This window comes from Phycodurus eques, chromosome 10 (genome assembly GCF_024500275.1).
Source record: "Phycodurus eques isolate BA_2022a chromosome 10, UOR_Pequ_1.1, whole genome shotgun sequence".
Classification (NCBI taxonomy): Eukaryota; Metazoa; Chordata; class Actinopteri; order Syngnathiformes; family Syngnathidae; genus Phycodurus; species Phycodurus eques.
The window spans coordinates 5,607,183-5,621,264 of NC_084534.1; the positions used below are offsets into that span (position 1 = coordinate 5,607,183).

At 43.5% G+C, this 14,082-nt stretch overlaps 1 protein-coding gene across 2 annotated transcripts in view; it reads left to right on the top strand.

The window, feature by feature from the left end:
- rybpb (RING1 and YY1 binding protein b) overlaps positions 1-13,312 on the top strand; it is a 35,682-nt gene extending 22,370 nt beyond the window's left edge. Inside the window, exons 3-5 of one of the 2 annotated variants that reach the window (XM_061687942.1) lie at positions 8,189-8,512; positions 8,597-8,698; positions 11,724-13,312. In XM_061687942.1, coding sequence (XP_061543926.1) covers positions 8,189-8,512; positions 8,597-8,698; positions 11,724-11,973 — 676 coding nt within the window. In that variant the 3' untranslated portion in view covers positions 11,974-13,312. Of the gene's footprint in view, positions 1-8,188; positions 8,699-11,723 lie in introns of both variants that reach the window. The other variant, XM_061687941.1, reaches the window with a different exon arrangement.
- Positions 13,313-14,082: the final 770 nt, after the last annotated feature.

Below are 14,082 nucleotides of genomic sequence, written 5' to 3' on the forward strand. Positions count from 1 at the left end.
TTTTCATTATCCTTGTAGATGGCAGCAGATTTTTGTCCATTCATCCCACCTTCAGTAATGTGAAGTTTACCTGTACCATTTGCCGAAAAGCAGCCTCACACCATCGTTCCCACCTCCAAACTTCACTGTTGGTACGGTGTTTTTAGGTTGATGTGCAATGCCATTTTTCCTCCAAGGGTGGTGTGCATTACGGCATTTAAAGAGTTAAATTTTGCTCTCATCAGACCAGACTATATATAGACTATACTATATTCTGTACAAGTATATGTGTGTACATATATGTACATACAACCCCAATTCCAATGAAGTTGTGATGTTGTGTTGAACATAAATAAAAACAGAATATAATGATTTGCAAATCATGTTCAACCTATATTTAATTGAAGACACTACAAAGACAATATTTTTAATGTTCAAACATAAACTTTATTGTTTTTAGGAAATAATCATTAACTTGGAATTTTATGTCTCGCACCGTGCCTCGCGATATCCGATCCACAGCCCTACAGCCGATGTATCTAAGGATTTCTGGCCGATTTTGTATCGATAACTGAGTCTGCTATCGATACAATCGTATCTCTTACAAACGGATATCTGGTCATATCGTCTTATCAATCCCAACCCTGGTCTGTGGTGTGGAAATTTGTGCCCATTGACTCGAAGTAAAAGTTTGACATGCACAGTCGCTTCCTCTGCAGTACAAGAGAGAGGACCAAGGTGGAGTGCGACATTACAACGCCCTACCTCCCAGACGTCATAGCCAACTGGAAGCTTGGTCTCCATAGATGTGTTTGCATAGACATATATGTACAGGATATTAATGTTTACATACGTCTATGCTGCGTCATTAGGATTCCCACATAGTTTCCAGGACACTCCCCGCTGCAACATGATTTGCTCCTGCGTCACAGGAAGGGGAGGGTACGCAGATGTAACGAGACGACCATCCAAAACATGTATCGCATTTGTATGGAATAAAAACAAAGAAGTTTATTAAGCTTATGCTTAGGGCTATGGTTGGGGCTCAAGGCAGTTTCGTATGGGTTAAGATTAGGATGGGTTAGTGGGAAACATTGACACCGCTACACTAGTCAGATCTTTTCCCATCTGGAAGCAGAAGGGCGTGTTCTACAGGGTTGCAGCAGCCAATCCTAGTACAGCGGAGCGTGTCCTGGAGCCAGTATTATTGGAGCAGGGCATGTCCTGCCTGGAAACTATGTGGGAATCCTAATCATGTCTAGCTCTGTCTCCATGCACACACTTCAGTGTTCTGTGTTCAGATGTAGACCTCACGGTGGAATCCTAAATTCACTCACAATTGCAAATTATTTATTTCCACTTTTATATCTCACCATACCTCTGCAATTTTAAAGGGAAGTACTGTCTTTATCTAGTGATCTTTCTCAGTGTGACTGTTAAGTATGAAAAAGATAAAACAAATTCCAACAAGTGCGTTACAGTTAGTGGAGACCACTAGCTACATCTTAAGAGTCCAGTTCTTGGTGTGATAACAGCAAGGGAGTTTAGCTAAGTGGTTAATACGTTCGTCTCCCAATCGGTGTTGACTGTACCTTGCTAAACACTGCTGTTACATAGTTACTTTTGTTGTTGTTAAAGTGAACAATGTTTTGGCTTCGTGGCTCCGTCAGACAGTTGCTTTGTGTACTTATTTTGAACACTGTAAGAATGTGGGGAAATATCAAATATTTACACGAAAATACCTTTTTATTTTATTTTAACGCCATATGCAGTCATTGCATCTCTGAGCGCTGCCCGCCAGCTTAGACTACTACTGAATACTTTTCAAAAGGGGAAATAAGAACATTGGTTAAAATGTTCTCAAATGTTTCACTTTTGCAAAAAGCAGCATTAGCATGGAGAACATCTTGACAAACAGTACCTGAACTTAGCAGAGTACAGGTAGTGATGCACCTTAAGATGTCCAGTCTGACTGTCTAAGTAGCTTTTAAAGATGATGATAGTTATTTGGGGGCATCCTGTGGAGAATGACACATACCGCCAACAACAGCAGAATCGAAGAGTAAACATGGGGGGGCTGTAAATAGTCTCTTGTAGTGCAAAGGGGGGGAGTTAATATACCGTAAAAGGATTTCCCACTGTGAGGGCTTGCACTTACTCAGTGTGATTCCCCTGCAACATTTTGGCAGCAGCATGGTGTGGGAACAATTTCCTCAATTGTACTCATGAGTTTACTCCTGTTATTGCTCTCGTCGTCATCGCGTTTGCCGCTTGCGAAAAGACTGTGTTGGATAGGGTTTGATGGTTGATCCATTAATAACCACATCAAGCCAAGTTTTAGAGAATGTTGATTACTATTCTGTATGTCATGTAATATTATCCATCCATTTTCTATACCACTTGTACTCAGGGTCAAGGGGGAGCTGCCTTTGGGCAAGAGGCGGTGTGCACCCTGAACTGGTTGCCAGTCAGTCGCAGGACAAATTAATATTAACAATAACTTTTTAATATAGTGAAGTGGACCTACTTTAGGACATCAATTGCAGAGCTTACGGGTGTGCATCCAAGTATGAACATTAAGTAAATATTTGATATCGTGGTGGCTCTTTTGCAACATAAGGCCACAGGGCCCAAACGTAACCACAAGCTAGTGTCTGCTCTCACTGCAACCAGTGGCACACATCACCAAACGTGTACATTTTTTCAATATTTCTTCCTTGACAACTGGCCACACTTATTTCACTTGATAGTTTCCATGCTTATTTGATTTGTGTTTTTGCTACATAGATATTATTTGTTCACAAAGCCTGTGTGAGTAAGGGTATTTTTTAGGCTTGGTATTTGGTGACATTTCTTGAGGCCTATGTGCATGTGTATATCTCAGTCCATTACAATGGAATTCTTTATCATGTCAGAAAAGTGATTGTGAAAAGAGTTAAAAACAGAATTCCTACTCTGGTTGTCAAGGAATAGGCAGGTCTTCAGTGTTAGGCTGCCTTATAACAGCCCAGTTTAGAACAGAGATAATCTGCTAGAATTTGAAGTTAAAAAACAAATGATAAAACAAATGATAAAAACTAATGATGTACATTGTTCAGTATCTCTCTGCAGCCTGGTACCAAAAGGCCTATGGCCTGGTACCGTACCACAGCCTGGTGGTGCATATTAGCATTTTACGAACCCATTATCTTAATTATATATATTATATTAATCTTAATACAGGAGCCCCCGGACTCCTTTTAAGCATGCAAGTTAATGCATACTGGAACAGCATTCATGCATTCAACATCATTCACAACAGCTGGTGTATTGATTTTAGTGGTTTGAGCATCATGACATGATGCTATATTATGGCCCGATTGATTGAGTTGTGGTCCAGCTACACAATCCTGCCCCCTACTCAAGCAGAGTGACTGTCAGAAATAGCTGGCAGCAGGAAGAGATCAGATACGTTTGTTGCGGGCCACAGAGAGATAAATTGGATAATCTGACTGTCAAATGTTTGAAAGTGTTGGCTGAGTAGACTAAAAGGACCGTTAATACACTGTGCTTAACTTTTGAGCAGTATCAAGGGATGCCAGACTGCTTGCTTGCTCAGCATTTGAGTTTTGTATTTGTGTGTATGAATATTGTCATGATGATTCGCAGCATGGAACTATAATAGAAGCAAAGGGTGCTGATTTACTGGTTCTTCTTCTGGGCCTCATTTTTTTTTTGTGGCTGCAAACTATTACTTCAGGTATGTCTTCTGATACCTGTTGCTTATGCTGTACGATGAGAGATGTATTGTGCATGTACAGGATCGGTCGTGTTTTGTTGTTGGGGCAACATTATGGAATTCTATCTTATATTTCTACTACTGTAAAAAAGTGACAACATACACTATATTACTATAAGTATTCACTCACCTGCCTTGACTCACATAGGAATTTAAGTGGCATCCCATTCCTAATCCACAGGGTTTTAATATGACATCGGTTCACCCTTTGAATCTATAATAGGTTCAACTCTTCTGGGAAGGCTGTTACAAGGTGTTTATGGGAATTATTGACCATTCTTCCAGAAGCTCTGTCTCTGCTCTAATTCATCCCAAAGGTGTTCTATTGGGTTGAGGTCAGGACTCAATTTCACCCACACCAAACTCTCTTATCCATGTCTTTATGGACCTTGCTTTGCGCACTGGTGCACAGCCAAGTTCGGAAACCAACAAAGTTGGGAGCATGGAATTGTCTCCTATTGTCCTATATTGCTTCCAGTGTCCTATATTCCTTCCAGTGAAAGGAACTCTGAAGGATTCAACATACAAAGAGCTTTTGGACAATTTATTGCTCCAAACTTTGTAGAAACAGTTTTGGGATGGCCCCTTCCTGTTCCAAATGTTATCACAGCTGTACAAAAACATTGAAATTAAATCGCTTGCATGCGTTTAAGGAAGGGGCAAGGAAGGTTCTGGAAAGCTTTTGACTTTGTGCATTACACTTGTGAGCATTTTGTACAGTCAAGTAAAGTGTAAAAATAAGTGAATCGGTCTACACAGGGCTTAAAGTATTCAGCCACCCTGCCGCAAATAGGGCGTGTCATCTTTGTCTATGAGGTGAAATGACAAAAAACTATTTAAATCTGTGGGATTTGTAGTTGAGGTAAAATTATCATGTCAATTTTAATTATTTATTTTTTTATATATATATACCAACGATGAGAGGATCCAGAGCTCGGTCTCAACCCACATTACCAAACATCACTGTGTGTGGCTAAATAGAGGAAAATGATTGCGTAGTTTAAGCTGGTGACACAAGTTGCTGGAGTAGCCACTTATGTGGGATAAAGAGTTAGCTTTTGCTAGCACCCAATTATACAAGCACACACATTTGTATCCATCCATCCATTTTCTGGACCGCTTATCCTCATTAGTGTCACGGACGTGCTGGAGCCTATCCCAGCTATCTTCAGGTGAGAGGTGGGGTACACCCTGAGCTGGTCACCAGCCAATCACGGGGCACATATAAACAAATAACCATTCACACTCACATTCACACCTACGGGCAATTCAGAGTCTTCAATGAACCTACCATGCATGTTTTTGGGATGTGGGAGGAAACCGGAGAAGACCCATGCAGCCACGTGGAGAACATGCAAACTCAACACAGGCGGGGCCAGGATTTGAACCTCAGTCCTCAGAACTGTGAGGCAGATGTGCTAATCAGTCGGCCACCGTGCCGCCGACATTTGTATCATCGGGCATTTTTACTAGCATACCAGAAGGGGCATATCATGAATTATTTGCTCTTGTCTCGAGGGAGGTGGGGGACATTGAGTCCGAGTGGACCATGTTCCGCACCTCCATTGTCGGGGTGGCTGACCGAAGTTGTGACCGTAAGGTGATCTGTGCCTGTCATGGCAGCAATCCCCGAGCCTGTTGTTGGACACCAGTGGTAAGGGATGCAGTCAAGCTGAAGGAGTCCTATCAGGCCTTTTTGGCCTGTAGAATTCCAGAGGTAGCTGATGGGTACTGGCTAGCCAAGCGGAATACGGCTTTTGTGGTCGCTGAGGCAAAAACTCTGGCATTGGAGGAGTTCAGTGAGGCCATAGATTACGACTTCCAGATGGCTTTGAGGAAATCCTGGTCCACCATCCGGCGTCTCGGAGAGGGAAGCAGTTGCTGACCTCAAATCGGGACTTTGTGAGTCGGTGGGGCGAATATGTCGAACACCTCCTCATTTCTACCAACACCCCTTCTCACGAGGAAGCAGAGTCTGGGGGCTATGAGGCGGGCTCTCCTATCTCCGGGTTTGAGGTCACTAAGGTGGTTAAAAAGCTCCTCGGTGGCAGGGCACCGTGGGTGGATGAGATCTGCCCGGATGGAGTCCCTAAAGGCTCTGGATGTTGTGGTGCTGTCCTGGCTGATGCGCCTCTGCAACATTGCGTGGACATTGGGGACAGTGCCTCTGGATTGGCAGACCGGGGTGTTGGTCCCCCTTTTTATGAAGGGGAACCGGAGGGTGTGTTCCAACTACAGGGGGATCACACTCTTCCCGGTAAGCTCTATTCAGGGGTTCTGGAGAAGAGGATCCATCCGGAAGTTGATTCTCAGATTCAGGAGGGGCACCATGGTTTTCGACCTGGTCGTCGAACCGTGGACCAGCTCTACAGCGCCAGAAGTGTCCTCAAAAGGTGCATGTGAGTTTGAAAAACCAGTCTACGTGTTTTGTGGACTTGGAGAATGCTTTCGACCGTGTCTCTCAGGGATTAATGTGGAGAGTGCTTATAAGGGCTCTATATAAGGGCTCTAATAAGGGCTGTTCAGTCCCTATATGACCGCTGCTCCTCTGCATTGAGAGAAGCCAGATGAGGTGGTTCGGGCATCTTGTTTGGATGCCTCCCGGACACCTCCGTGGTGAGGTGTTCTGGGGATGACCCAGGACTCGCTGGAAAGACTATATTTCTTGGTGGGCCTGGGAACGCCTCGGTATCCCCACACAAGAGCTGGGCGAAGTGGGTGGGAGAGGGAACTCTGGGCTTCCCTGCTTAAGCTGCTGCCCCGCGACCCTGACCTCGGATAAGCGGAACAAAATTGATAGATGGATGCATGTGCTCTTGTCAACATTTCAGGCTCATAATTTTGACTGCTTTAAGCCCGGTAATAAAGCAGTGTGCCATTTTATCGCAATGCTACTCCTATGTCACAAAGCATTATTTCTGAATCTATTGTCATCATCAGACTTTTCCCCTTTGGACTAGTACCCTCATGTGGTAGCAGCATAAAAAGCACTTGTGGTCTTTTGATGCTAACTGCTCTGAAGTCTCACTTCAAGCTCTTGCAACCTTAAAAGCATATTTATGCCCCCAAATTTTGGTTGGCTTTCAAATTGTATGACCTTTGGGGCATTCAATAAGAAACTGTAGGTCCAAATTGTTGTCTCATATTCACCAGTATTTTATTTTGATCAACAATTTTTCGGGATGGCCTGATCAAATTTTTTAGCTCCCGAGTCTGAGTCCGAGGTACTTGATTTTGAGAAACTGGCGAAGTCCCAATCCGATACCTTGGCAATGCGTTAAAAACAAAAAACGTATCTCCATTGTTTCTATTGTCTTAATTCGTTTCACAAAACGATTATGTAATCAAATTACATATTAGACTGCATAAAATATTCTCTCTTGTATACTAAAACCTAAAAAATTAAGAATACATATACATCTTTCCTAAAACAATAACGCAGTAGTCCTAAACCGTGCGCCAGATGTTCTTTACCTTGGTGGTGATCTGACCTTTTATTCCGAAGCAGAAGTTTTACCACATTGTCCACAAAAATGTCTCCTTTCTAGCTTGCGTCACATTCACCGCCACTGTTTTAGTATGTTTACATTGCAAGGGCTTTTGAATCTCAATAAATAAATAAAAATACATTGATAGGCTCCATTTCTTTGTGGACATGTATGGCCTTCCTGCGTGTCGTAGAGAGGTGACGTCATCGAAATAATATAAAATTAAGCTACTCCTGTTCTGTTTGACAATATCTTTGTATTTTACTTTGTGACCTTTAAAAATTAAAAAGGCAATCTTTTTCAGGTGCGATTGGCTGGCGACCAGTTCAGAGTGTACCCCGCCTTTCGCCCGAAGATAGCTGGGATAGGCTCCAGCACGCCTGTGACCCTAGTGAGAATAAGCAGTACAGAAAATGGATTGATGGATCTTTTTCAGCCGATACCGATAAGATATAAAATTATCGATCACGTGATCGGATCGCGACAACCCTAATAATTTAGTTGTGTTCATTTACAAGATTATTCTCTTAATTGTTATTGCTTTGGCTGATTTAGGAACAATTGTGCTTATGCCAGGTGGCACAGGACAGGTTTAGCTGTGGTAACATGCAAGAGCCTCGGGAGTGTGGCAGCTCCATCACGTCCTACTTGTCTCAGCCTGTGACAAATGGGGCTGTACCTGCTGTAATCAGATTAGAAGACCGAAGTGATGTGTTGCAAATGTCCCACCTTGTGATCCCGAGCATTCATTTTATGACGGCCGTGGTCCTAATGAGATTAGCTCTCAAACGGCTCTGCTCCGAAGCTCCATGAAAGCTCCCTCTGCGAGAGCTGGGAGTTGTGCCCCTTTATCGCGCTACCTGCTAGCCCTTCGCCTGTTGCGTGAGCCACAAGGCTCCATCAAGAGGCTAATCCATATTTGTGTCTTGGCTCTCCTCAACAGGAAACCCAGGATCAACTCCCAACTGGTGGCCCAGCAGGTGGCCCAGCAGTACCCAATGCCACCCCCGGCTAAAAAAGAGCGACGGGAGCGGAGCGAGCGCACAGACAGGGAACGGGCGGACGGTGAAGGAGAGAGCGCTATCGGGGAGGCTCGCCCTGAAGGTGAGCGTCCGGAGATAGTGAGGCCCGAGATAGACACTTCTCCCCCTGACATTGACAAGAGTGACAAGGAGCAACCCAAGGAGCAGCCAATCCAAGACAAAGCCGACAGAGAGAGAGACATCATCCCGGCCCTCACAAAGAAGCCCAGCATCAAAAAAAGCAGGTCAGTGAGCATGGATGCAGATAGAGAGGGCGTTTTGCTGAGGGTGTCATTGCCTCACTGGTGTTTGTGTCTGTCTTCCCCCAGACCCAAATCAGATAACCATCAGAGTCCACCCAGTGACAAACAGAGTATACAGTCTGGCAAATCAGCAACCAAGACCAACAACAAGAACAATCATATTTCCAGGTATGTATCTCTCAAACAATGTTCACAAGTAATAACAGGTCTTTGTTCACATTTGTTGCTTAAAATTTGTGCATTATTCCTTGCACTCATGGGTCAATGTTATGGTACTGATTTATGTACCGTATTTTTACGACCATCTTAAATTTTCTCCGAAATGGACGGGGTGTCTTATAATGCGGCGTGCCTTTTGTGTGCAGCGAGTTCCAAAATCTGTAAATGTTGTTGTGTGGCTTTGATGAGCGCTCCGCCTGACTGACTGGGAGCGTTTCCTGCCGACACGGTGCTTATATAGAGGAAAGGCGGCCGTGACTGAGGACAGCATGCTGACGTTAAAGGGGGAAGGGTGCGCGTGAAAGAGGACGCTAAAGGCACGCGCCCCCAGTAGGTATATAGCGCCGGTATGTGCATTGTGCAAAACATCGATTTGGCTGAGGACCCCCGAAAATGGCACCTACGAAGAGACACGCTTACGAAGCACAGTTTAAACTGCGAGCTATCAGTTACGTGGAGGAACATGGGAATCGAGCAGCCGCGAGAGAATTCAAGATCAACAAATCCATGGTTCGCAATTGGGGGAAGGAGGAAAATGAGCTTCGCCAAGTCAAGAAGACGAAGCGCCTGGCGAGTTACGTCACCATATGTGAATGGATTGTGGATGCCTGGGCTAAGGTATTTGCTTTGACTGTTGTCCGAGCTTTCGCGAAAGCCGGCATCATTGCTGAACAGCCCCCCGGCAACGAGACTAACTCCGACAATGACGAGAGAGAACCCAGCATGTTTGATGGAGAACTTGCCCAGCTGTTCATTTCGGATACAGAAGATGAGGACTTTGATTGATTTGTGGATGAGGATTGATTAAAAAAAATAACGAGAGTACATTGTTAAATACTTCAATAAAGGACAACCGAACTCAGTTTTGCTCCCGCTGCCTTTTTAAAACATATGCTAGCATATGCTAGCGTATGTTTTAAGCTAGCGTATGTTTTACCATGCCTGCGCCCAATAATACGGTGCACCTTATGTATGTGTTAAATACAGAAATAGATCCCATAACTGAGACTGCACGTTTTAATACGGTGCGCCTTATGGCCGTGAAAATACGGTATGTGGTTTGGACTTGGTTGATTTTTTTTATTTTTTTGGGGGGGGGGGTTCTCTTCCTTAACACTACAGTTGTTGACTTTTACCAATGTACCGCAATTACCATTTATAAAACCAGTTTTTGTTTACATGCTTTTTTCGTTTTTATACAATGCTGTTCTATTTGTCTTGATTAAAAATTTTACAAAAAAATTTGTTTTTTTGGGGGGGGGGGGACTGGAATGCTTTAATGGCATTATAATTCATATCAATGGAGAATGTTGATTTGATATGAGAGTAATTTGAGTTACGAGCTTTGCCTTGAAACGTATTAAACTCGTAAGTAGAGCTGGGCAAGAACTGATAGGAGGTATTGGTATCGGGCCGATATCGATTTATTTCAAGATATCGGGTATTCGTGAAGGCTGCCGATACCAGCCACCGATACGTAAGGCAAAATAATCTGACATTAAGTCAGCCTTGCCAATAGTTGGTGCTACACTGCAGCGACTTGACACATTGGCGAATCATCGTGTGTCAGAAAGAGGTTTTTGTTCACAATTATCTGTCATTGTGTTAATTGAAACTTTATGAATCAAAAGTAGGAGTAGTATTGGTATTAGACTTTACACCGATTTTATCGTCCTTATCGGTATCGGCCGAAAATTAGCATTTTATGCTGATCGGCTTTAATGTAATAATTCCCCGAGATCGGCTCCGCAAAAGACATTTACTCCGCGTCGCCATCGTGCACAGTATATTTGAATCCAAGAGCTAGTTTATTTTTAGCCTTGTCACGTGTCTTTTGACGTTGACCTGTAAATATCTGACGGCCAATAAAGTCATGCTGGTGGTGTGGAACAGACAACACGTAATGCCGGATCAGACTACAAGACGAATTTGTCAGACTACTGCAATAAAACCTTGTATTCCGATACCACCGCATCCCGTTTTTTACGATCATTGGGTTTTATCTTGTCAACTGAAATGCGACCGGATACACCCGTTACCGTGGCGACGGCAGCAAGAGTGGAGCGAGCCGACTATATTTTGAGGACAAAATGGGGAAAAACGTGTGTTGGTCAGGACAGGAGCGGATGTTCGTTTAACGCTTGCTTGAGGTATGTTCCTGTACTTTGAATACGATACGGCTCTCAAGCAGGCAACAAAAACGTTATGTAGCCTAGCAAGCTACTGCTAGCACGAACGGTTGGACGTAAACATGCTGCCGTTCTGTCGAATGATGCTCGAAAGTTTAGGTGTGGGTGAAGTAATTTCATTAAAAATAATTTAATTACAGTAAGTTAGCACCCATTATTTCTGTCATGTTGTAATGTTGCGTTGGCCTGACTGATTAGAAAACACGATCTGACCAGAGCAGTGATTTCCAACCTTATGGAGCCAAGGAACATATTTTACAATTGAAAAATTTCACAGCACACCAACAAACAAAAATGTCACACAAAGTGGATTTACTTCCTGCCATCTAATAGAAGACCATTCATTTGTTGTGTCTGTCACGATGCCTCACTGGCATAAATAGAGCAACAAAGTTACATGACTTTTCAGCAATTAGGTACACAAGTACATACAGTAAATGAACAGGTCATTTATATAGACACATTCCTCTATCATGTGATCGGATCGGTTATCGTTTTTTTAAACTCGCTGATCGGCCCCAAAAATCCTGATTCTGTAAAGCCTAATCGGTATTGGTGAGTACTTAAGCGTTAATACTTGTACTGGTATCGGTCTGCAAAATAGTGGTATGGAACAACCCTACTCGCAAGTCAAGGCACCATAGTATATTTCTTTTCAGTAACGCCTACAGATGTTGTGTGTGAGTGCACAGCGGCAAGTGGGAAAGCGCTCTCACTGTACTCGGACTTTGTGTCAATATGACCTCTGAAGCCGTTGACCTTTTCTCACTAATTCTCCCCCTCAGGCCCAAGCTGAAGAACGTCGACCGGAGCACGGCGCAGCAGCTGGCCATCACCGTGGGCAACGTGACGGTGATCATAACAGACTTTAAGGAGAAGAGCCGTTCCTCGTCTACGTCCTCGTCCACGATCACGTCGAGCGCAGGCTCCGAACAGCAACACCAGAGCTCCGGCTCAGAGAGTATGGACAAAGGCTCGTCGCGTGCCTCCACGCCCAAAGGAGATCTCTCCGCAGGGCACGACGAGTCCTTCTAGGGCCTGCCCCTCTCTCTGTTGACCCCGCCCACTTGACCCCCTTTTCACCCCACGTTACTGGACACTATGGATCCCAAATGGGGAGAGACTTCACCTTCCCCACGGCCACGCTGCCTCTGTTCCATGACCAACCCGGATGAGGAGAAGGGCTCAGAGTGCACCTAACATGGAAACGAAGGCCTCCAGTGGACAAGGAAAAGTAGCTGTGGACTAAACCGAGTTAACGCCCAAGCTAGCGTCAAGACACTTGTATGTATTGTTTTATATTTGGACGTGGATGTGAGGCCAAGTCGATCTTTTTGTTTTTGTCGAGAAACATTTCTCCGCCGGGCACAATAACCACCGTTGTTTTATTATTATCATTTGTACCCTTATTTATTACCTGTGGCACCTGTATACTTGGGTATTTTCCGTATAATGTTGAAGCTTGGCTGCGTAGCTCTGCAGACCGATCCTTCCCTCAGTGTTTTTATTGCAGTTTGAAATTATGCCAGACACACACACACACACACAAAGGTGCTAGATACACTGTGAAAAGTTTTGCAGGTATTCCGATCACTCAATGTGATGAAGAATCCAATTGCCACTCCCTTTCCTCAACAAAACGGTCTCACTCCGAACACTGTTGGGACCGTCTTCACGGCTGCGGTGTGCACCCAGAAGTCCAAATACTCAACTTTCAACTCATAATCTTCTACAGTATTGTGTGTCCTTAACTGTACAGTGTAGGCTGTTGTGTAAAACACTAAAAGCTGTTGGTATTTGCTCCATTCCGTTGTGCAACTGTTGAGTTTCCTGGCTCCAGGTGAAGTTGTGTGGCCCTTAAGTTGGAGTTTATCCTGATGCGACTGAAGGATAGTTGCACGCAGTCTCACTTGGTGAAACCATATGGAACTGTCAAACACACTTCAACAACTGTAATTTTTTTGTTTTGTTTGTTGTGACACCTCAAAACCTGCTAGAAACCAGTGCAAATAAGTTCTCTTCTTGACAATTTCATTTCCTTTTTTATATTTGCTAAATAGTAATTTAAAGACTACAGTCATTGTAGGTGAAAATAAAATCACAATTGCTCTTTCATTTTAGAACAGCAAGGATTGTTAAAGGTTCTAATTCACTTGCACCCATAGCTGATACGAGAACAACCTAATTTCCTTTTAAGTGTATGAAATTGTATAAAGAATAAATGTGTATATGATATCTTAGTTTTATTTATTGAAGGACCAAAGGAATTTCATATTGACATGATACATAGATGAATACAAATTTGAAATGCAATTATTGCAATTATCTAATGTTTGAGATGAATAACAGTTTAAATAAAGACTAATATAATCCATGTTAATGGTGTTCTTATTGTTCACTCTCGCTGCGCCCAGCGCGTCACACTGGACACGTGCAGGTGATGTGAGGCGGGCTGAGTGAACACCCCCCCCCCCCCCCCCCCATCACCATAGACGCAGCCCCCCCTCACCCGCAGCACACCAGGTGTGGCTGAGGTCCATCCCAGCAGAATTTGAGAGCACGAGTTCATCTGTGCTTTCTCACGAGGGGATAACCCTTTATGTATCTCATACCTTTTTCTTTCTTTTGCTCTTAAGTGGTTAAAATGTAATCGTACTTTGTTGCGTATGAAAAAAAATGCCATCAGTGTTCAAAGTGGGGAGAAGCCAGGTGGATACAATGGGCTGAAAATGAAATGTTGGATTTTTACACCCAGTTTTGTAATACAATCGTTCCGAAATGGGCCTAAAAAGCCATTGTTTCACTTGCCTTATCTGCAACCACATAGTACTGCAAGTGAAAAGATTTGTGTTAAATTATTGACAAATGGCCATTTGAGTATATGACATATTGCTTGTACATAGTTTTAAAATCTGCAAACACTATTAAATGGCATTGAAGCTGAAGTCATTTGTTCCTCGTTTTCTTTCCGCGCAAGCAGTTCTGTTCTTGTGTGCGACCAGTAACCTTAATTTACTGTGTAAAGATGGTTACATTTTTTAGCTTTTGTTTGTCAGCGATCCAAATATACAATGCTTGTTTACCGACTGTATATCTTAAACGTGAATTCCCAACTCAGTGTATTATACAAACTCATTTCTTCCT